This window comes from Drosophila subpulchrella, chromosome 2L, assembly GCF_014743375.2.
Source record: "Drosophila subpulchrella strain 33 F10 #4 breed RU33 chromosome 2L, RU_Dsub_v1.1 Primary Assembly, whole genome shotgun sequence".
Classification (NCBI taxonomy): Eukaryota; Metazoa; Arthropoda; class Insecta; order Diptera; family Drosophilidae; genus Drosophila; species Drosophila subpulchrella.
Window position 1 is genome coordinate 5,249,501 of NC_050610.1, and position 23,737 is coordinate 5,273,237.

Consider the following 23,737-nt stretch of genomic DNA (forward strand, 5'->3'; position numbering starts at 1 on the left):
TTCAAGATGTATGTAAACATTGTTGTAATTTGTTTAAGTTCCATTATCTCCATCCCATTAGGTGTATTTTTAGGATAAATTGGAGGGATTATTGGTTCCTATTAAATTCATATTAACCCAGAGTAAATAATAAATCGATTTGATAGTTAGTTAGTTAGTTAGATTGCGCAACATACTTTTGTGGCCGTGTGGCACTTTTGTTATGCTAACTAGTTCTCTAAAAAAGCGTAGATGATTGGGTTTAGTCAAGCAACCATTTTTTGTTTTTTTTAGATAATCCATGTGTTTTACCGCGGATCGCGTGATCACTATTTACTGCTGTTTACATTTGATTTAGGGAGTAAATGCTGCAATTACTAGGTTATTATCAAATATTAGGGAAGAGTACGTTTTATGTAAATTATACGAAGAATAATGGTTTATGTCCTTAATGTCAAGTATTAATAGATCCGATTTTTTTGATTTCAAAAAGTGTGCTTCGATGTCCATAAATTCCTTGTTCAAGGACGAACAGGCTATATTGGTTAATTGGTCACATATCACGGATATATTTATCTCACCATATCCAAGCGAAAGCACGATCAGGAGGGTCAGGCTTGACAATTCAAAGCCGACCATCTAAGTAAGCTACAACAAAATTACCTACACCTTAACCTTGTAATAAAAAGGAACAAAATATAGCTATAGAAAGATGTAACGTTTTTATTAACACTTATCAAGCAACTATGTCTCTTTTGTAGCCCAGTGTCATTAACACAAAGTTGAAGTAATGAATATTCAGGGCGTGGCAAAGCGCCAAATCAGATGGTTATTTTATGGCTTTGGGCCCGCCCCCAATCAATAAAAGAGGTCCCCACACGACAACTTTGGGAAATAAAAAAATAACGCCCTGGATGTAGATTTACATTTTAAGCACACCGAGTTTAAAAGTATTTATGAAGTGCTAAAAGCTTAAATCCTTTGATTAAGTCCCTCAGCAAAGGAGAAACTCCTCCCACATCGAATCATTTATTGCAATTATAATGTGTTTCATTGCCGCTTAATGGATAAATTGTATTCTATAATGGCTATAACCAATAATAGGAAAGTAAGGTGGACTCGCTCGGCGTGCAACCACTTTGGAATTACGGCGCTGCCTCTGTAGACCAATGAGAGCAATTTAAAGGACCGTAGGCAGGACTCCACTTAACTTTACAAGCCTTGCCGACTCGGGGGTGGATTTTTTAAGGACTCGCGAGAGAGCGAAATCGGAAAGGGAGAGCAAAGTGTATCAACAATAAAAATGTTAATTGAATGGAGTCAAGATGTTGAACTAGTTATATTTGTCCCTTATAGCAGGCAGTCGATTTCTCGTTTATTTTATTTTAGGAAAAAATCTACGAATTTGTATATCCTCCTCTCCCGCTTAATTTACCCAGTAGAGTTCAATAAGGATAAGCCGAATGACATGCGCAGCAATAAAGAGCAAGTGAGGTGATTAGGCACGCCGAATGCCATTGGTGTTGACTATAAAATAGTCGGCAACTTAGTTTCGTTACAGCAACTTATGCTCGAACGCATAAAAAAACTGCGGGTATCATTTATTTACCAAAAAGCATGGAGCAGTTGGCACAGTTTGTAACAAAATCCTTTGAGTTCAATCTAACTAATAACAGTGTTCACGCTTTATTCAATTCGATGACGGGCGCGCGAATTAAAAAGCACACGGAAGTGAAAAACACCATATTCATAAACTCCATTAGTTCCGGCGGCAGTTACGCCGATACTTGCGCGAGTGGTGAAGAATCCGTGGATATAGACATAACCGACCTATCCGTTTCGGAGAGCAATACGATTCTTGCGGCGGATCCGGAGCCCACGGAAGAATCCCAATCCCATCCCGAGGAGGCTGTGGAAACGTACAGCTTGAGTCCGAGTTTTCGAAAGGCAGTGGAGGCCAAGCCCAAAAACTGGCTAATTTCAGATGATTTGGAGGTGGAATCCCAACCAGAAGGTAAAGTCAATAACTAGCTATGATACTGTAGTGTACACAGTATACTTTTCCATCGGATAATATTAATTTTAATTAACCGCATTAACCGTGGGTATTTCCTACGAACTGACTAAAAGTGGATCCATATTCGTTTGGGATCCACTTTCTTACTTTATTGCCTCGACTATCAGATACCCGGTACTCAGTTAAAGGAGTGCGAGGGCGATGAAGATATACTAGCAGCGGCTTGTGAGCGTTAGAGTGGGCAAACTATTTTAGGTCAATCGATAGGTATGGACGAAACCAATTCATTTTAGTTACAATTTTCAATCTATCATTGAAAATGTAAGTGCCACAGTTTTGGACGGCTTGTGGGCGTTAGAGTGGCCGTGGGACTTTCGGATAACAAACTGGCGTTGAATTAAAACTTAAAGAATGTAAAATATTAGTGGAAACAAAATTTCAATATGTCAATATGCATGCTGTACCTCAACTCAAATCGCTTTTTGCATTTCCTCTCTCTTTCTAACATTGCCTGCGTGCATTCAGATGCGCGAAAGGGAGACGGAGGATCGTATAGGCAGTGTTAAAAGCCACTAAAAGGCAGTAAAAAGAGCGAAAATCCGTACACGTAAAATTGGCGCGTAAAATCTTTTCAGCGCTGTAAATCTATCTGTTTTTTCAATAGTCTACGACTAATTCTCGTATCCGCCCGTGTGCTGACTGAGAGTTTTATAAAGCCTGTAATCACTACGGACCCTTTGAAAATACCTTAATGCTTTTTAAATCATGGCTCGCCACAGATAATCGTGGAGTAAATGGTCAATTTAATTTTATAAAGTAGTCACTATGTTTTGAAGTTAAATGCTCTGTGTTCATATAAAACATATATACCGAAACTAAAAGAGACATTAGTCGTGCGATTCGCTGTTTATGCAGACATGGCACCATTCGAATTGACAAGGCTGAATCTTCTGATCGTGCTTTCACTTGGATTTTATGTAAGGATAATATGAGAAAGAAAATAGAGACCGTTGGCCAATTATTCGCTTTTTTAGGCCAACAGCGAATTCGAATTCACTAACATAAAATGTACACCCTTGGACAAAGAATTTATGGATATGGAAGCTTGCTTTTTGAAATCAAAAAATCGGACATACAAGTATTTAACCCTTAGAACCAAATTTCACCAATTGCCGATTAATGATCTTTCGGTAAAATTTTTTGTAATTTAAAGTGTACCAATGTAGCACATTTAAATTACATTTTGTAGGTAAGGGTCGAGGTGTTACAAAAGTTAAGTGGCTACAAACCGTTTCTCTATAACTTTACGGCCGATGCTTGTCAGTTCCTGAATGGAAGGCGAAATCCTTTGGTTAGATTCTTTTACGATATGTTTGCCTCCTACTCCAACGCGAACCATTCATGTCCTTACAATGTGAGTAATACTAAGTCGTGACAAATTTTTTATAATAACCGACTACTTAATTACAGCACGATGTACTCGTGGAAAAGCTGCCTATCAGCTTTTTGAAGTATCGGACAACCGTTGTTCTTCCAGTTCCGGAAGGAGATTACCAAGTGCACAGTGTTTACACGGTCCGCGGTAAAGCACGCCTGGATCTTAAAGTTTATGCAAGAATATACTAGGAAATTCCGTAAAGCAAGAGAACCTAGACTCAAAAACAAAATCCCCTCTCAAAACAGTTCTCCCAATCTTAAAACTGATCCAAGATCGATACAATCTCAAGTTCTCAATTCAAGATGAATTATTGTAAGACTAATTTTTTTTTGGCTTGTGACATCTAACTCTAATGTCAAATAATTGCATAAGAGCACTAAAATAATGCAATCAACGTTTTGTGTTATCAGAAAAACTTTTTGCAATCGGGATATTTCATTTTGTCACCGTTTCTTTTTACTTATACGGCTCTTTTTGTATGTGACGAATTTTAATGTTTTTGCACAAATAAGAAATTAATAATTTTTCCTTCTGCTGATATGGACGAAGTTAAAACAAAAAGAAACGCTTGATTTAAGTGCCTCAACTTTCGAATACCCGTTTAATTTTAAATTCAAATTCCAATAACTTTTGGCCATGCCAAGGCCGTTTTAACTTAGTTATTCATAGCTTGTAAAATATGAAGGCGATTGGAACAATTCTCAGAATTTAGATAAAGAAATCTGTTTTAATTTATATCAAAACGAAATCGTCAAAAATTTGGTCGCCAGACAGACTTTTAGCGTCTACGGGTATAAAAACGACGCGCAAAACAATACAAATTAAAATAAGTTCGTCTATTTTTTAGTTCATTTAATATTTTTTCGACTAAAAAGTTATTTATTTAGACACCTCTTACAGATAAAATCAAGATCTGTCAACGTATAGTGGTGTTGGGTTGCTCATGAGTGAGTGAACAAAAAAGAGATGTTCACTAAACTGAGTGAGTGAACATGTTCCTACCTATTTGTTCTTTTGTGTTCCTTTGCTCAGTTTTGCTCTCTTGCTCTTGTTTGTTCACCTGCTCAGTTGTTCAGTTTTGATTTTTTGTTCAGTTGTTCAATTTGACACAAATATTTTTTCTGAATTTTTGTATACGGTCCTTTATTAAATCAGCTGTGCTCCCTGTTATCTCAGAGTGCACAAGCGAGCTCATCTTTGAATTGATCTAGAAGGTTTTGAGGATTTAGGAGATCAGCAGGCCAAGTGCAGATATTGCAGTACAACAATAGGCTGTACAACAAGTGAACAGGCGAGCAAGTGACCAAGAGAGCACGTGAGCATGAGAGCAAGTGAACAACTGAACAAGTGAGCAAAATGAGAGAGTTCACTCATTAAAAAAAGAACAAGTGAACGTGTTCAACCAAATGAACATTATTTACCCAACCCTGTTGTATAGTATGCAATTTCATTGTTGAATGTTGAGATTTATCAAGCAAAATCACCACTTAACGAGCTAAAAAAAATAGTGACGATCGCACCTTAAACATACAACACACATAAGTTAATCAACCGCAAAATGATTTAAGGTCCTGGCATCCTTTGAAGATTTTTTTTTTTATTATTGCATGAGTTTTTAATAAAAATCCAAAATTATTCAATATTTTTTGACAAAAAAAAAATATTGAATTATAATAATTACAGTGCGAGTTTTTGAATCCTTTAATGATTACGGTCCCTGTTAAAAATACCTTGATGCTTTTTAAATCATGGCTCGCCACAGATAATCGTGGAGTAAATGGTCAATTTAATTTTATAAAGTAATCACTAAGTTTTGAAGTTAATTGCTCTGTGTTCATATAAAACATATATACCGAAACTAAAAGAGTCATTAGTCGTGCGATTCGCTGTTTACGCAGACATGGCACCATTCGAATTGACAAGGCTGATACTTCTGATCGTACTTTCACTTGGATTTTGTGTAAGGATAATATGAGAAAGTAAATAGAGACCGTTAGCCAATTTTTTAGGCCATCAGCGAATTCGAATTCACTAACATAAAATGTACACCCCTGGACAAGGAATTTATGGATATGGAAGCTTGCTTTTTGAAATCGAAAAATCGGACCTACAAATATTTAACCTTTAGGACCAAATTTCACCAGTTACCGATTAATGATCTTTCGGTACAATTTTTCGTAATTTAAAGTGTACCAATGAGTTAGTAATAACATTTTGTAGATACGGGTCGAGGTGTTACAAAAGTTAAGTGGCTACAAACCGTTTCTCTATAACTTTACGGCCGATGCTTGTCAGTTCCTGAATGGAAGGCGAAATCCTTTGGTTAGATTCTTTTACGATATGTTTGCCTCCTACTCCAACGCGAACCATTCATGTCCTTACAATGTGAGTAATACTAAGTCGTGACAAATTTTTTATAATAACCGACTACTTAATTACAGCACGATGTACTCGTGGAAAAGCTGCCTATCAGCTTTTTGAAGTATCGGACAACCGTTGTTCTTCCAGTTCCGGAAGGAGATTACCAAGTGCACAGTGTTTACACGGTCCGCGGTAAAGCACGCCTGGATCTTAAAGTTTATGCAAGAATATACTAGGAAATTCCGTAAAGCAAGAGAACCTAGACTCAAAAACAAAATCCCCTCTCAAAACAGTTCTCCCAATCTTAAAACTGATCCAAGATCGATACAATCTCAAGTTCTCAATTCAAGATGAATTATTGTAAGACTAATTTTTTTTGGCTTGTGACATCTAACTCTAATGTCAAATAATTGCATAAGAGCACTAAAATAATGCAATCAACGTTTTGTGTTATCAGAAAAACTTTTTGCAATCGGGATATTTCATTTTGTCACCGTTTCTTTTTACTTATACGGCTCTTTTTGTATGTGACGAATTTTAATGTTTTTGCACAAATAAGAAATTAATAATTTTTCCTTCTGCTGATATGGACGAAGTTAAAACAAAAAGAAACGCTTGATTTAAGTGCCTCAACTTTCGAATACCCGTTTAATTTTAAATTCAAATTCCAATAACTTTTGGCCATGCCAAGGCCGTTTTAACTTAGTTATTCATAGCTTGTAAAATATGAAGGCGATTGGAACAATTCTCAGAATTTAGATAAAGAAATCTGTTTTAATTTATATCAAAACGAAATCGTCAAAAATTTGGTCGCCAGACAGACTTTTAGCGTCTACGGGTATAAAAACGACGCGCAAAACAATACAAATTAAAATAAGTTCGTCTATTTTTTAGTTCATTTAATATTTTTTCGACTAAAAAGTTATTTATTTAGACACCTCTTACAGATAAAATCAAGATCTGTCAACGTATAGTGGTGTTGGGTTGCTCATGAGTGAGTGAACAAAAAAGAGATGTTCACTAAACTGAGTGAGTGAACATGTTCCTACCTATTTGTTCTTTTGTGTTCCTTTGCTCAGTTTTGCTCTCTTGCTCTTGTTTGTTCACCTGCTCAGTTGTTCAGTTTTGATTTTTTGTTCAGTTGTTCAATTTGACACAAATATTTTTTCTGAATTTTTGTATACGGTCCTTTATTAAATCAGCTGTGCTCCCTGTTATCTCAGAGTGCACAAGCGAGCTCATCTTTGAATTGATCTAGAAGGTTTTGAGGATTTAGGAGATCAGCAGGCCAAGTGCAGATATTGCAGTACAACAATAGGCTGTACAACAAGTGAACAGGCGAGCAAGTGACCAAGAGAGCACGTGAGCATGAGAGCAAGTGAACAACTGAACAAGTGAGCAAAATGAGAGAGTTCACTCATTAAAAAAAGAACAAGTGAACGTGTTCAACCAAATGAACATTATTTACCCAACCCTGTTGTATAGTATGCAATTTCATTGTTGAATGTTGAGATTTATCAAGCAAAATCACCACTTAACGAGCTAAAAAAAATAGTGACGATCGCACCTTAAACATACAACACACATAAGTTAATCAACCGCAAAATGATTTAAGGTCCTGGCATCCTTTGAAGATTTTTTTTTTTATTATTGCATGAGTTTTTAATAAAAATCCAAAATTATTCAATATTTTTTGACAAAAAAAAAATATTGAATTATAATAATTACAGTGCGAGTTTTTGAATCCTTTAATGATTACGGTCCCTGTTAAAAATACCTTGATGCTTTTTAAATCATGGCTCGCCACAGATAATCGTGGAGTAAATGGTCAATTTAATTTTATAAAGTAATCACTAAGTTTTGAAGTTAATTGCTCTGTGTTCATATAAAACATATATACCGAAACTAAAAGAGTCATTAGTCGTGCGATTCGCTGTTTACGCAGACATGGCACCATTCGAATTGACAAGGCTGATACTTCTGATCGTACTTTCACTTGGATTTTGTGTAAGGATAATATGAGAAAGTAAATAGAGACCGTTAGCCAATTAATCGCTTTTTTAGGCCAACAGCGAATTCGAATTCACTAACATAAAATGTACACCCCTGGACAAGGAATTTATGGATATGGAAGCTTGCTTTTTGAAATCGAAAAATCGGACCTACAAATATTTAACCTTTAGGACCAAATTTCACCAGTTACCGATTAATGATCTTTCGGTACAATTTTTCGTAATTTAAAGTGTACCAATGAGTTAGTAATAACATTTTGTAGATACGGGTCGAGGTGTTACAAAAGTTAAGTGGCTACAAACCGTTTCTCTTTAACTTTACGACCGATGCTTGTCAGTTCCTGAATGGAAGACGAAATCCTTTGTTTAGATTCTTTTACGATCTTTATATTTCCTACTCTAACATGAACCATTCCTGTCCTTACAATGTGAGTAATACTTATTCGTGATAAATGTTTGATAATAACCAACTACATAATTGCAGCACGATATATTCGTGGAAAAGCTGCCTATCAGCTTTTTGAAGTATCAGACATCTGTTGTTCTTCCAGTTCCGGAAGGAGATTACCAAGTGCACAGTGTTTACACGATCCGCGGTAAAGCACGCTTGGATTTAAAAGTTTATGTAAGAATATACTAAGAAATTACCTAAACCAAGACAACGTAGACTCAAAAACAAAAACTTCTCTCAAAACCGTTCTCCCAATCTTAAATCTGATCCAAGATCAAGTTCTCAATTCAAGATGTGATGTGGGCATGTGAGACTATATTTGTCTTTTGACATTCCAACTACAATGTTGATTAATTGTATAAAAGCCTAAATGAAGCAATCAACGTTTTGTGTTTTCAGAAAAACTTGTAGTCATCGGGATGTTTTATTTAGTGACCGATTTTTCTTATTTATACGACTCTTTTTGTATATGACGAAATTTAATGTTATTGAACAAATAAGAAATCCATAATTTTTTCTTCTGCTGATACGAACGAATTTAAAACAAGAAGAAACGCTAAAGTAAAGTGCCTCAACTACCAGATAACCGTTACCTGTTTCAAATTCCAAATAACTACTGACCATGCCAAAATGGGGCAAATTATTTGTTGAGTCTTGTCACTTATTAAGCAAAATCACGTCTTAACGAAAAAAATAGTGACGATCGCACCGTAAACATACAAAATACAAAATCATACAAAATCTCAAATTTTGTACCGAAAAATGATTTACACGTGACAAAACTAAATACACTACCTAAAATTGACTTTAATTTTTAAGGTTCTGCATGCAATTCTTTAATGATTTTTATTTTTTTTCTACTCATCAATAATGATTATTGCATGAGTTTTATAATAAAAATCCAAAATTCGCATTAAAATAAAAAAATCATGAATAATAATTACAGTACGAGTTTTTAAAACCTATAATGATTCGGACCCAGTTAAAAATACCTTGATGCTTTTTAAATCATGGCTCGCCACAGATAATCATGGTCAATTTAATTTTATAAAGTAGTCACTAAGTTTTGAAGTTAATTGCTCTGTGTTCATATAAAACATATATACCAAAACTAAAAGAGACATTAGTCGTTCGATTCGCTGTTTACGCAGACATGGCACCATTCGAATTGACAAGGCTGAATCTTCTAATCGTGCTTTCACTTGGATTTTGTGTAAGGATAATATGGGAAAGTGAATAGAGACCGTTGGCCAATTAATCGCTTTTTTAGGCCAACAGCGAATTCGAATTCACTAACATAAAATGTACACCCTTGGACAAGGAATTTATGGATATTGAAGCTTGCTTTTTGAAATCAAAAAATCGGACCTACAAATATTTGACCGTCAGGACCAAATTTCACCAGTTGCCGTTTAATGATCTTTCGGTACATCAATTTTCATGTTCTAAAGTGTACCCATGAGTTAGCGATATAATTTTGTAGGTAAGGATCCAGATGTTTCAAAAGTTGAGTGGATACAAACCGTTTCTCTACAACTTTACGATCGATGCTTGTCAGTTCCTGAATGGAAGGCGCAATCCTTTGGCTACATTCTTTTACGAACTGTTTGCCTCCTACTCCAACTTGAACCATTCCTGTCCTTACAATGTGAGTAATACTTAGTCGTGACAAATGTTTGATAATAACCGACTACTTTAATGCAGCACGAAATATTCGTGGAAAAGCTGCCGATCAGCTTTTTAAAGTATCAAACAACAGCTGTTCTTCCAGTTCCGGAAGGAGAGTACCTAGCGCACACTGCCTACAAATTCCGCGGTAAAACACGCCTGGATATTAAAGTTTTTTTTAGAATATACTAGAAAACTCCTCTCAAAACCGTCGTCCCAATCATAAAACAGAGCTAAGAACGATTACATCTCAAGTTCGCAAAATCAAGGTGAATTTTTCTCGGTTTGTGAGAAAACTTTTTGGTTTTTAGACACTTCAATTCAAATGTTATTTAATTGCATTAAAGCCCCAAAATAAAGCTATCGGCGTTTTGCGTTTTCAAAAAAACTGCTTGTAATCAGAGTGTTTAATATTGTGACCGTTCTTCCTACTTAGACAGCTCTATTTGTATATTACCCTTAGATAAAACAAAAGTAGTTGTTTCTTAGGAAAATATAAAAAAAATTAAGCTGGTCCTAGGGTGGTGGCACTTAAAGTTATTGAACCAGTGAGTCATATTATTATTCTTTCGCTAATAAGAACGAGCGTTTTGAAACCAAAAAACACCAAAAAAGTGAAAGTGAATACCAGAGCACTCATGAATTCATTTTATTTGTATTTTAAAAGCATGCTATTTGTTGGTTGACTCAACACACTAATGCCTTTGGGTAAAAAATATTGATGCATTTAAAAGCTATCGTTACTAAATATCTACATCTTTCTAATACAATAAAGTCAGAAATGTCAGCAAAATAAGATGTTATGGGTACTGTCAAAAGAAATTAAATACGAAGGGTATTCCCTAAATTGAATGGGTGAATAGCTGAACTTCAGTCAGCTGTTAATCAGCTGCTCCGCACAAACTCAATTATAGATTTTGTAAACTTGTAAATGAGATTTTGTTGTGATTATCAATATCTATCTACATGCAAAAAAATACCGAATTCCGACTATCAACTAAAAAGTTATAAGCAAATAAAGAAATCTACACTAGGTGGCGCTGTTGCGGGGTGTGCAATCTTGGGATCGGTCGCTATGATGCTTGCATATCTTCGTCTCCCTCGCACTGCCCTTACCTGAGTAACGGGTATCCGAAAGTCGAGTCAGTCAGTTATGGCGTTCCCTCTTGTTTATATTTTAGAACTAAGAATAATATTTTACAAATATCGGACTACTTTATCATACAGCTGCGAAAGGAATGATCGGAAAATAAATGTTAAAATAATAATAATATTTTACAAAATACACTGTGTTAATGCCCGAGACCGGCAAGTCGTAAATATATATCTCGATTATAAATTTGCAGCATCTGATTCTTATTTCTCTTACTAGCGCATAATTAAAATCCAATTTAAATTTACAATATATTGTATATACATATATATATGTATATTGGTTTAAGAATTATTCTTCCTTAAATCATACCTGCCACTTCCTTACTTTGTTAATAAATCGTTCTTGTTTTTAGTACAAATATGACTGGGTTTAAGATTAATTTAAACTCGATTCTAGACCTAAAGGTACCATAAAAGTAAAATAGAGTAATTTCTGTCTTAAAATTTCGTATATCATGTAGCTGCCATAGGAACAATCGCAAAAATGTTGTCAAATTAATACATAAATCTATATATTCGATTTCGGCAAAAAATTTACTATTAAATTGCTGTACCATTAAATTGCTACACAGAGAAAAAAACGGAACAATACCCGTTTGATATTGTCTCCTCAATTTTCACATATCAATTTTTTCATATCAAAAAGATTCGAGTTCATATCAATATGATACGAAATCATATCAACTTCAAATGTTAATATGAATCCGTATCATAATGATATGAATACTTAGCAAGTTGATAAGATTTCATATCAAACGTAACATCGAAAAGTCTTCGAAAAAATAGTATGACTGTAAATTCGTCCTTTTTGTGTATATTCTGTGTACAACGGTATAATTACGCTTTGTATGCAGTGGTCCCACTTTTATTTACTGCGTCAATTTTAGTGTAAAACGTGACAAAAGAAAAGTTTAAGGTGTTTATAAATGTAATTACTTGGTAAGTATGTATAATTTTAACTAAATGACTTTATTTGTGCATTAGTTTGTCGAAGTACAATGGAGGATCCACTTTTGCTTCAATTCCTTACGGACCACGAGGCCGATTTGGTTGTGCTTGACCTGCTTTTAGGTTTTTATAAATAAACATAGCCATTATTAGTTGGGACTTATTTTTGCAATATATTCCTAGAGTGTGGATACAACTACGAAAGGCTGCAGTACATTAGTGCTTTAGATCTTGATATAATATTTTCCAAGAGAGAACATCTTGGTCTGAAATCCGAGTTCCGCGAGAAGCTCCAAAAATGGAAGCGAGCACAAGTAAGTTTAATTTTTAATTTTTTCATAATAGGTTGTAATAATTTCAAATTTTAGCACATTGATGTCTGCGCATTGGATACGACTGTGCCAAAACTAATATTAAATTTAAGGATAAATTCATAAAGGAGTTGAATTTTAAAGGTACCACGTACAAAAAAGAATACTTTTTAACTAAAAATGTTTCATCAGTTATAGAGCTCTACAAAATCGTTCGAAAACATGAAATTTATTTCACAACAAAGGAATTTTTTGTGAGCAGCTTTAATTAGCATTACCAATCCTATGAAATTGGCTCACTTATAAATAATATTAAGATAATAAATATAAACGAATTTGAAGGCCCACCAATTCATGTATATTACACACCAACTGGTCTTGAAATGATAAGAAGAAAAATATTTTAGTTTATTTAATTATGATAAGTAATTTTAAGTTACAATTATTTTTTATATGTAAATGAATGAAAATAAATTTTAAATAAAACTACAAATTTGTTTCTCTCAATAAAATGATTTATAAAGCTGGGTATGAGTTAAATGTCGAATTGATTTGACAAAATATCAGTTTGATATGAAAGAATACCAGTTTAATATAGAAAAACATAACGTGTTAAAATGATTAAAAGTTCAAATTTATATGATAAAATATCAGTTTCTTAAGAAAAAGTATAAATTTGATATGGAAAAACATAACATGTTAAAATAAAAAAAATGTCAAATTGATACAAAACAAGGAAGAACGCTATAGTCGAGTACCTCGACTATCAGATACCCGTTACTCAGCTAAAGGGACCAAAGGAAAATGGAGATATGCAAGCAGCAAATGCGCCACCTACCGGCGGTAGACAGATTTAAGCGTTGTGGGCGTTAGAGTGGGCGTGGCAAAGTTTTTTTAAAATCAATTGATAGGTATTGACGAGACCAATACATTTCAGTTTAAATTTTTTATCTAGCACGAAAATTGTTGTCGCCACAGGCTTGGGCGGTTTGTGGGCGTTAGAGTGGGCGTGGCAAACTTTTTTTTTAGATCAATCGATAGGTATTGACGAGACCAATACATTTCAGTTAACATTTTTTATCTAGCATAAAAATTGTGGGCGCCACAGATTTGGGCGGTTTGTGGGCGTTAGAGTGGGCGTGGCATATTCGCGTAACAAACTTGCGCTGCGCTTAAGCCTACGGAATCTAAATCTGAAATCCCGTTTCTTTATCTTTGATATTTTCCGAGATATCCGCGTTCATATTTACGATTTTTTGAAGTTTGTGGGCGGTTTGTGGGCGTTATAGTGGGCGTGGCAAACTTTTTTTTGGGTCAATCGGTAGGTATTGATGAGAACAATACATTTCAGTTAAAATTTTTATTCTAGCATCAAAACTGTAGGATCCACAGTTTTGGGCGGTTTGTGGGCGTTAGAGTGGGCGTGGCACTCTTTTGAAATAAACTTGCGCTGCGCAGGAATCTCAGGAATCTGCATGCCAAATCCCAGTATTGTAGCTCTTATAGTTTTCGAGATCTCAGCGTTCATACGGACAGACGGACAGACGGACATGGCTAGATCGACTCGGCTAGTGATCCTGATCAAGAATATATATACTTTATGGGGTCGGAAACGCTTCCTTCTGCCTGTTACATACTTTCCGACGAATCTAGTATACCCTTTTACTCTACGAGTAACGGGTATAAAAATATCAGTTTGATATGAAAGCATATCAGTTTGATGTGAAAGCATATCAGTTTGATATGAAAGCATATCAGTTGGATATTAAAAAATACCACAATTTGGTCACAACTTTGATATGTGCTCATATCAATCTGGTATGAAAAATACCAAATTGACATGTTCGAAAATATCAATGTCATATGTTCGAAAATATGAATATGATATGGCAACATAAGGGATCAAAATTGATATGAAAAAATACCCGATTGATGACCAGTTTTGGTATTTTTTTTTCTCTGTGTATTAAATTGAAATGTAACATCTTAATATTTCTGTAAATACTTTTTCATTTTCTAAAAATTTAAAATCCATGTATAAACTTCGGCACGCCGAAGGTAGCTTCCTTTCTTGTTTTTAATCGTTAAAATTAAAATAGTTGTCACCATAACATTTGGAAACCCAAAATAAAACAGATTTTTCTTCAGAAAAAATAACAAAGTCACGGATTTCCGTGAATATTGGATGTTCTGGTCCCATGCCTTTTTTAATTTGTTTGTCTCTTACAAATCGGAAGAAAACTTTCCAAATATCAAGAAGATTTTTCCACCAAATATGATAAATATGGGAAAACAGGGATTAACCAAGAGAAGCGAAAAGCAACTATTTATGTATTTTACACTTAATAAACACAACACTTTTTAAGATATTCTCTCACGAAGATGGCTGAACTATATAAAAACTGCTGTTTTAGATAAAACGGTTATCGTTTTTTCCCATTTTGAAAACCATTGATCAACCCCCATACCGTTCGAAGCTCAACAAAGCAAACGGATTTAGTCATGAAACCTGTTCTTGAATTTTTCATTCTAACTTTCTGAGTGTTAGATCCGGATATCACCATGAAGCTAACCCGGTCGTTAGTCCAAGAGTTTGTAGCTCGATCCTGGATCTCAGGACTCGCCATTTCCAGTCTATGCAATCCTAAGCCTTCCCGAACTGGCGACCTATATTTAGTATTTAACATGCATTTGAGTAATTATAAATATTTAGAAAAGCAATTTTAATTTAAAAATGTAGACCAAGGCAATTTTATATAAAATTGTCGTTCATCGATAGAGGTAATTGCCCCGTGGGTATATATATATATTAAAATGAAAAGATCCATTAGCTTTGCAGTCTACAGTTTATTTATCGATTGGATTTGGTGTGGGGATAGACAGATCTGTGATATGTGATAAACGTAAAGGAACCACCGGTTAACAAAACGCTTTCATTGGGTCGACGGCGGATTCCAGTTTGCCATTATAATCTGCTTATCCTTGGATATGAAGTTCACTTATGCTTGTTGAAGTTAATGAAATACGTGTACGTTAAACTTACTCTTCCTTAATATTTGATAATATTGATAGCAGCAGTTTTTAGCTGTTCTTCAAGATCCGGTAGGAAGTTAAGCACGCCTGTATCTTAATGATTTTGTATGATTCTAATAGGGAATTACTTAAAATCAAGCAATGTAGAATTTTATATTCCTTTAAGTCAAGCGTTACATTTTAAAGGTTGTGTGTGTGTTTCTAAAATACTTTTTTTTTGCTATTTTTAATTGAAGTGGTTTATCTAAAAAAGCAATTTACACATAAAAATCATGAACAATTTGTTGCTTGACTAAACCCAATCACCAACGCTTATTAAATTTTTGACGATAAGTTAGCATTAGTTAACCTGAAAAATATTATTGTAAGTCCCAAATGCATAGTGACGAACGCACCTTAGTAAATTTTCCTTATTTTTACCTTGCTAAGAGGTGTTTTTGCTTGATTGATATATACGTCTCATTATTTCAAACCTTACAACTTTCAGATCCGAAAATTTCTGTAGTGGTTACCACCAACGTAGGCGAGTCCACGGATGACAGTAGCACGCCGAAACTGGCGCCCGATAAGCCGGTATTGCCCGAAAAGTGCGTCTCGCCGGAACCAAGCCGAATCCGGGAGCACTGCGACCATCTGGACTCCTCGGTGGTGAACACCAAGCAGCGGAGATCGCGGACCAACTTCACGCTGGACCAGCTGAACGAACTGGAGCGACTCTTCGAGGAAACGCACTATCCGGATGCCTTCATGCGCGAGGAACTGAGTCAGAGATTGGGCCTCAGCGAAGCCAGAGTGCAGGTAATTAAGCCCCATAAATATTCCCCAAATCGCAACTTGACACTGAAAATGCCCGGGGACGCCCCTTTGGACACTGCCAGGCACACAAATTGATTTTCAATGGATATTCATTACACTTGTACTAATGACAACCGGAGACACAGACATTGTCTCCCCGTTTTTCTGGGCAAATGGAAAGCATTGACTTTGATTTTTCAACCACCGTCGCTGTGAAAATATGGGGTGTTAAGTGGTTTACGCCACCCCTTGCCGTCTGGGATACAAGTAGAAAATTGTCTAAGCATCAGGGGGCCGGTTAAAGATTAAATGCTCAATCAGGGCGCCGGCAATAGACACTATGTGGTCATGAAATATGTAGATACAGATGCGAGTACCAGCAGGAGTGTCACTTTTTTTATGGCCCGTAATAAATTGCTTCACTTTTCGGAACTCTGGGCTCGCTAAACTCTCCAAGAAGCACGCATCTGCCGTAATTAATGGGAAATAAACAGTGATAATTTAATGTTCTAGTGTTACAAGGACAAATGACCTTCTTTATGTTTATGATAAATATAATAAAGCTATCGAAGCCCAAGTAACCATGTATCAATGTACTTTCAGGTTTGGTTTCAAAATAGAAGGGCGAAGTGTAGAAAGCATGAAAACCAAATGCACAAAGGTGAGCATATAAAGCATAATTAAGTAACACAACACAGAAAAGTTCACAACGTTATATTGGCAAACCTAGAATACTAAAAAGTACACTTTTTTTGTAGCAGTGAAAGGCATTAGTTTCATTTTTAAGCGTGCCCCATAAACCACGCTCTAGCCAAGTTCTCCTCAATTAAGCTTAATTAAAGTGTAAATCGCAATTAGTTAAGTACACAAAAATCAGGCAAGACCATTTACATTTCGGAATGCTGTTCATTTTCTGGCTTATCAACTCGTCGAGCCAATATGTTACGGTTTCACAGTTATTTAAATGTCTCTTCATTAATTCATTTGGCCTGGCTTTCAACCCTCGTTTCCAAGGACTTATCCTATGCCATCCTATCCCGTTCATCAACTCCCCGGCTCACTCAATAGAATTTGTATTCTCCGTTTTATTGCTCGAATATTTAATTTGATGAAGTTAGCAATGATTTGTGTTGCTGTCACTAAAAAACGTTTTTATTTTATGTATATTGCCGAAGGGATTTGCCGCGTTTCGTTGGTAAAATTTGAGCAGATGGGATTGTGAGAATTGATTATAATACGGAAGGCAAACAGTCGGAGTAAATGGCGAGGTGTACGAAATGCGCGAAAGTGTATTCCGGATTTAGCCAAGCGCAAATCAATCCATTTATGTGCGAGTTCCTTAGTTGCTAAAGTCAGCTGTAAGTTTGGTTCACATAAAAATAAATCTGAATTAGGCTAAGCTCACATTCGCTATTAAAAGGCCTTACGTAATTGGATTAAAAGATATAATCTCATTTATCAAATTCCCGCCAAATGCGGCCGTATTTCAATACCGGACCTCGGAGCATAAAAAAGTTTCGGAAATGTAATCAAATTGAAATTTGGCATAAAAAGCACGGCAGACACAACACAACGAATGGGCAGCACTTTATGGGTTCATATCAATTCTCAGGCTTTTTGCGCCGGTGAACCACCATAAACAAGACGTTAACCTGGCCTTCGGTCCCCGGAGAGCCATTTGTATGTGCTCCAGCTCCAGGACCAAAACACGTCCCTGTGGTTGAATGACGCAGCCTCCGGGTTTTGGGGCGTTTTCCGAGCAATAAATTACAAAATGAATTCAATTACTTGTCACTGAATCTTAAAACGATTTGCCAATCTCGAAAGTACGGGTATATCCATGGGCATGCACACTCAAAATCCGCATTTATACCGGGTAGTTGGCGGAAAAGAAATTAAAGGATACTCTTAGAAACGCATATATTTTGAATAAAGCAGTGGGATAAGCATATTATATTATTGGGCTATATCTTTTAAAGCTTGTTTAATTGATTCATATATTACTTAACTATTTTTTTAGGATATAGCTATTAAATATAAAGTATTTTTACATACATTTTAAAAATTAAAAAAGTCTTTGATTTCTTAGTTATAAATCATACACAACATGTTACATTTAAACACACCCTTTTTAATGAACGTATATTTTCAAGGATTCTTGGTGGGCAGTCGTAGTCCCCCAATTGCAACTCCGCTGGAACCCTGCCGCGTGGCACCCTACGTCAGCTTGGCCGCCCTTCGAAGCTCTTCTGTTCCATCCCATCCCGCTACTGCGACAAGCTCGAATCCCCAAGCACCTAGTGGTACGGGCTCCGGCAAAGGGGTCAATGTCGATTCGCCACACACTCCGGCGATATCGCGTTCGGCCATCAAGCAGTTTTCCAGCACAGTTGCAGCAGCCGCCGCATTTTCTGCGTTCGATCCAGCGATTATTTCGGTTGCGGCTCATCAGGTAAAATTCTAGATCATTAAAGATTGCAATTATTATTTCGGAATCAATTTTGGCAAGCGAGAATACACTCAAAAAAAACAAGAATTTCGTGCTTGAATCAAGCATTTTCTCAGTCAAAACTTCGCCAAGCGTCGAAAATTCCGCTTACCGCTTTCAAGTAAGAATATTCGAGACATAAACAAGGGAGAACACTATAATCGACGGCCTCGACTATCAAATACCCGTTACTGAACTAAGAAGAGTGCGAGGGAGATGGAGATATGCCCGCAACAGTGCAAACTAGTGTCGATTTCTTTATATGCTTATAATTTTTTAATGGATAGTCCTATTTAAAAAGTTTTTGGCATGTAGATAGATATTAATAATCAAAACAAAATCTCATTTACAAGTTTACAAAGTCTTTAAAAATGTAGGCGGGAGACGGGCGTTATGGGCGTTTGTGGGCGTTAGAATGGGCGTGGCACCCAGCTGAAACAAACTCGCGCTGCACAAGAACCTCTAGAATCTGCATGCCAAATCCGAACTTTCTAGCCTTTATAGTTTACGAGATCTCAGCGTTCATACGAACGGACAGACAAACGGCTAGCTCAACTCGGCTAGTGACCCTGATCAAGAATATATATACTTTATAGGGTCGAAAACCTTATTCGACCTGTTACATACTTTCCGACGAACTTTCCCATTTACTATACTAGTGACCGGTAGAAAATCCTTATATGCCGGAGTAGAAGAGAGTATGAACAAAAATAATGAAGCTATAATTATTTTCCCAAAAATTATAAGATCGCTCCTATTGACTATGATACAGTCGTCCGATTTTTAATTTATTTAGAAATTCTGAAATATTTATAAAATGATGTTCCAAAGACTAGACTAAAACACCGAAGCTATTATACAAAAAAATTGTTTTCATTATTTTTCCGATCATTCCTATGGGAGCTATAGGATATAGTTGTCGATCAAGCTCGTTCCGACTTACATATATGTATGCTGATCAAATATATATGATCTGATATATATATACTTTATGGGTTCGGAAACGTCTCCTTCACTGCGTTGCAAACTTCTGACTGAAACTATTCTACTCTCTGCAAGGGTATAAAAGGGTTAAAATAATATAAATAAAAGAAGGTAAATTTCTTACGCCCTGAATAGTATGATCATTAATCTTGAATATTTTAAATTATAACATAGCATAATAATTTTTAATCTTTTGCCAATTGCAGTATGCTGCCGCTATAACCAATGGAACCGTGCCGGCTGGACTTTTTTCTGTGCCCCAATATTCGATAAATCTGGCTGCTTTCGCCGCCGCTCATAGCAAGAGTTCTTCAATAGCAGACCTTAGAATGAAAGCCAAAAAACACTCGGAATCATTGGGACTTCAAGCAGATATGGTTCTTTAGTAAACAGCTTCACATAGATTATAAAAATGTACATTCACTTGATAGTATGGTAATATTCCGTCTGTCATCGTAATAAAAAATGGATAGCCACAATGGATAGTTTTACTTCTTAAATCTAACGAATAAGATTGATTTAAAAAAATTATCGACAAATAAAAGAACTGTTTTTTGAACGTGTTTTGGGACTAATGTTATGATTGTTATTTTCATTCTTCTCTGGAATAAGCACAGGGTGGTACGAACTTTATTAAGCGGGCAGAAGCTATTCACTTTGAGCTAAAAATATGTAGAAATCTATAAACTATATATTTTTTGATGAGTTTTTATAAACTATTTGGACTTCTATAGCATTATGTTTGTAAGTACCGAATCTGAATCCACGTCGTTGGTGCGTTTTAACTGATTTCCGAACCTGAAAAAATGCATTGGATCGAATTTACCCAAAAAGCTAAGGCCAATAGCTTACCCAATTAGAACGAATTATTTTATTGTTAAAATTAAATTTCAGGCTTTCGTTTTAATATGGAATCATTATAGCATAATAATAAAGAATTCACTTAAATACATTTTAAAATACCCGATACAGCTGTTGCTAGTGGAATTGAACATGCGTCTACATAATTAAAACTCTTATTTTCTCCGACCCAACTTCTCCAAAACAAACTCTTTCAAAGGCTGATAGTATTGATAGCGCAAACAAAGCATTTCGGGGGAGTTGCGCAACTGTTCGAAAGCTTCCGACTCGGATTCCATAATAAACACAGCAGTTCCGGCCATCGCAAAAGCCACAAATATAACGGACGGAACAAAGGCGTGTAGTAGGTGGAACTTGCGAAACTTCTTCACCTTACGAACGGATTGATCCGCATGCAGGAAGTTATCGGCAGGCGAACTGGAGTTCAAGGCATCGGACTGTCCGTAGTACAGATTGGGGGAGTAGGATCCGTGTTGCTTCGATTCGTTATGTTTTCTCGGATGGTCGTATCCATTCACGGTCAGCCCGCTCTCAGTGGAAGAATGTTCGACGGAATCCCGGTATGTGTAGCCCCCGATTTGGGTCGCCAAATAGTTAACACCCTCGATGTTCGACGACCTTAGCCGGGCCTCCTCGCAGACGGGCTCCAGGCTGGAAATCTGAATGCCCCCATTGGCCTCACTCATTCCGTGATCCTGCCCGTAGAAATGGCCATTTGGCATGCCGTATCCCAAGGGCTCCGACATCGTTGATCTCGGTAAACTGCTGTATCCTGGATAAATATTTAAGAAGCATTAGTTACCGGTCTGATGAATAAGTAAGAACAAATTTGATACCAGTACGAGTAAGTGAAAAACATAACAATGCGATGCATTCTTTTAGAAGATATTTGTTTTCTTAATTTGTAAAACCGCGAATTCTTTAGGAGGAATTTATCTTACTCGTGGAGATCTCTATTAAAAAAATTCTTACGTATTTGTGCTAAATCGCCTTGTGGGCTGGAGGGCGTGGCTGGCACACTGCTCGCCTTTCGCTTGCTTGAATTCGAATTATTTATTTTTTGTTCCCGCAATGCATTTATGTTTTCAGTCAAAATTTCACGCTCAGTTCTTCCAGTGTATCGGAATTTCGTACCCCAGGAGAAAAATCCTCCGCCTGAAATCACAGCGGCACTTTGGCTATTGGGCAATCTAAAGGTTGTACCCATTGAGTTAAATTAAAGAATCACGATTAGTTAAATAGCTTCTTACGTAAAAAACAGCATCTGTTCAATGGCACATCTCCATAAATATCGACAAGCAGCTCCGGTTGGACACTTGAACCCCACTGTATGTTTTTTCTACAAAATATAGATCATCATTTTTAATAAATTAAAATAGTTTAAATCACATGAACTTACAGGTTCTCGGCTTGCGTCGGTATAGCTTAGATGTGCTATAAACATTTTGCCTTCAAAATTGATTTTGTGAATTTCATTCCAGCGAAAGTGTTGAGATCGTTTGCCGGTAACGAACGTGCTAATACCCGAGTTATTTATTCCGATATACTGCTGCGATCCCCGGTGATCTTTCACCGGATGCGGATCAATGCCGTAGGTCTCCAAGCCGCGTGCTATGCCTAGGAACTCGTCCATAGCTAGGGAGAGATCCTGTCCAGGCTCTCGCTTTTTATGCAGCTCGATTATCTTTTTCTCCAGATACTCCGTCTGTCGTAAAGCTAATTCTATGGAAGATACATAACCTCCTATGTGCACATCTTCGTTATAATCGCCAAGCTCTTCTGCAAAGCCAAGTTTACATAGGGTGTTAGAAAAATAAAACAGACCCTCGAGATCTTGAGTTTTACCTTGCACAATTAAAGCTCCCAATGCCGCCGCTTCGCCCAAGGAGCAATATAAACGACCATGTCGAAGGTCCCTTTTCAATTGCTGATATAGCATAATCCGTGCATTGCCAGTCAGTCGAAATGGATCCGCTGGGTAAAACTTCACTCGCAGCGAAAATAACAGGGGGTCCATTTCTGAACAAATGAACGAATTTTCATTAAATAGAACGTACATCAGTCAGCGGACTTCTTACCTTTACATTGCTTTATAATGGACTTGGACAGGTCAAGCCAATGCTGTTAATAATAAACAAAATATAGGAACATATAACTATTCATATTTTTAACTTAATCTTACCCTTTGTTTCGAGGAGTCAACATATCGCAATCCAAAGTAATCCTTCTCTTTTATCTCCAATTCACCACACAAGTACTCCAATAGGTAAATTCCTTTATGAAGCGGCTGTAAAAAAAGTAAGTTATTGGCGATATAAGATACGATATTTTAGTTAAAAAAATGAATCTTTTAAAGATTTTGTTTTTATATTAAAAATATATTATTATTATTTTATCTCAAGGTTTAAGAACTGGTTTTTTTAGCTCGACAAATATTCTCTACTTTTTAAATATGTTCCTTTCGTCAACGGTTAAACACCCTCAAAAGTATTCTAATGCCTTAACGGCCAACAACATTTACATGAAATCAAACTTTTGCCGGCAAGCAGAAAGGGCGTTAGCCACCCATCTGTTTATGGCACTAGCCTTATAGGACAGAAAATGCAAATTAAGTATTTTATAGATTTATTCCAATCTGTGGGCAAGTAAACCCACTACCCTAAGCAGATTTTTCTTTTTATTTAGCAGTGATCCTGCGTATTTTCGTTTCCAACAGTATATTTATTTGTAGCACATTTGCAGGATAAGAACGAAAGTCTCATCAGATTCAGATGTCCACTGCCTTAGGGGTCGGCAGTTGATTCACCCAACAATCTAGTCCAATTTAGTTGAAAAAGGCAAAGTTCAAGAGCATCACAAACCTGAAATTCACATTCCAGGACGTCGGAATCGTCGAGGAGTCGAACCGTGCATTTGTACACAATATTCCCTTCATTTTTGCTCCTGAACATTTTGTTGATTGGATTGAATGAACTGTTACACTCTTGTGGCTACTTTTACAATTGCAAAAGTCACTGAATTGGGCGGATTAAGTTGTGTAGTTTATTTTAAAGCCAAGTACTGATTGCTTGACATTTTATTCGTTATTTTTCCAGCCAAATATATCGGCTATGCCCGTGTCCTTTGCCGTCCTTTAGTTGTTCCCGTTAAGGGTGTTTTTCGTGTGGGGAGGTTACTAACAATAAAAAGCACCAAATAAGGACAACTGCCTGCGCGGCGAAGGACCCCATATCATA

General features: G+C 36.3%; 3 protein-coding genes across 8 annotated transcripts; 2 read left to right on the top strand and 1 right to left on the bottom strand.

Moving 5' to 3' along the window:
- Positions 1-1,356: 1,356 nt before the first annotated feature.
- LOC119546739 (short stature homeobox protein 2) lies at positions 1,357-20,111 on the top strand. 5 transcript variants are annotated; one of them, XM_037853234.1, is made up of 6 exons: positions 1,357-1,473; positions 1,541-1,993; positions 15,861-16,171; positions 16,772-16,829; positions 18,322-18,620; positions 19,847-20,111. In XM_037853234.1, exons 2-6 carry the CDS (start codon positions 1,597-1,599, stop codon positions 20,024-20,026), a joined length of 1,245 nt encoding a protein of 414 aa, XP_037709162.1. In that variant the 5' UTR covers positions 1,357-1,473; positions 1,541-1,596; the 3' UTR covers positions 20,027-20,111. The 5 variants fall into 5 exon arrangements, with proteins under 5 accessions (XP_037709162.1, XP_037709161.1, XP_037709165.1 ...); XM_037853233.1 differs by having other exon boundaries at positions 1,386-1,473; positions 1,530-1,993; XM_037853236.1 differs by having other exon boundaries at positions 1,402-1,468.
- Positions 2,684-4,134, top strand: LOC119548570. Of its 2 annotated transcripts, XR_005219304.1 has the most exons (4): positions 2,684-2,973; positions 3,031-3,186; positions 3,246-3,410; positions 3,467-4,134. XR_005219304.1 is itself a non-coding variant. In XM_037855888.1 (3 exons), the coding sequence occupies exons 1-3, from the start codon at positions 3,088-3,090 to the stop codon at positions 3,620-3,622; spliced, it is 420 nt and encodes a 139-aa protein (XP_037711816.1). In that variant the 5' UTR covers positions 3,017-3,087; the 3' UTR covers positions 3,623-3,746. The 2 variants fall into 2 exon arrangements, 1 of the variants encoding a protein (XP_037711816.1); XM_037855888.1 differs by lacking the exon at positions 2,684-2,973 and having other exon boundaries at positions 3,017-3,186; positions 3,467-3,746.
- Positions 20,112-20,509: 398 nt separating the features above from the next.
- On the bottom strand, positions 20,510-23,657 carry LOC119546983 (FERM domain-containing protein 5). Its single transcript, XM_037853636.1, has 8 exons — positions 23,363-23,657; positions 22,684-22,788; positions 22,580-22,622; positions 22,347-22,520; positions 21,901-22,280; positions 21,752-21,840; positions 21,474-21,691; positions 20,510-21,273 (listed from the first exon to the last, which is right to left on the bottom strand). The coding sequence occupies exons 1-8, from the start codon at positions 23,450-23,452 to the stop codon at positions 20,657-20,659; spliced, it is 1,716 nt and encodes a 571-aa protein (XP_037709564.1). The 5' UTR covers positions 23,453-23,657; the 3' UTR covers positions 20,510-20,656.
- Positions 23,658-23,737: the final 80 nt, after the last annotated feature.

Excerpts from the sequence above, each read along its gene's own strand:
- LOC119546983 (XM_037853636.1), bottom strand. The coding sequence starts at position 23,452 with ATGTTCAGGAGCAAAAATGAAGGGAATATTGTGTACAAATGCACGGTT. Across the intron at positions 21,692-21,751 it reads GAACAGATGCTGTTTTTTAC|ATTGCCCAATAGCCAAAGTG; the intron begins GTAAGAAGCTAT and ends TACAACCTTTAG. Across the intron at positions 21,274-21,473 it reads AGGCGATTTAGCACAAATAC|GATACAGCAGTTTACCGAGA; the intron begins GTAAGAATTTTT and ends ATATTTATCCAG.
- LOC119546739 (XM_037853233.1), top strand. The coding sequence starts at position 1,448 with ATGCGCAGCAATAAAGAGCAAGTGAG. Across the intron at positions 16,830-18,321 it reads TGAAAACCAAATGCACAAAG|GATTCTTGGTGGGCAGTCGT; the intron begins GTGAGCATATAA and ends TATATTTTCAAG. Across the intron at positions 18,621-19,846 it reads TTTCGGTTGCGGCTCATCAG|TATGCTGCCGCTATAACCAA; the intron begins GTAAAATTCTAG and ends TGCCAATTGCAG.
- LOC119548570 (XM_037855888.1), top strand. The coding sequence starts at position 3,088 with ATGGATATGGAAGCTTGCTTTTTGAAATCAAAAAATCGGACATACAAG. Across the intron at positions 3,187-3,245 it reads TGCCGATTAATGATCTTTCG|GTAAGGGTCGAGGTGTTACA; the intron begins GTAAAATTTTTT and ends TACATTTTGTAG. Across the intron at positions 3,411-3,466 it reads ACCATTCATGTCCTTACAAT|CACGATGTACTCGTGGAAAA; the intron begins GTGAGTAATACT and ends ACTTAATTACAG.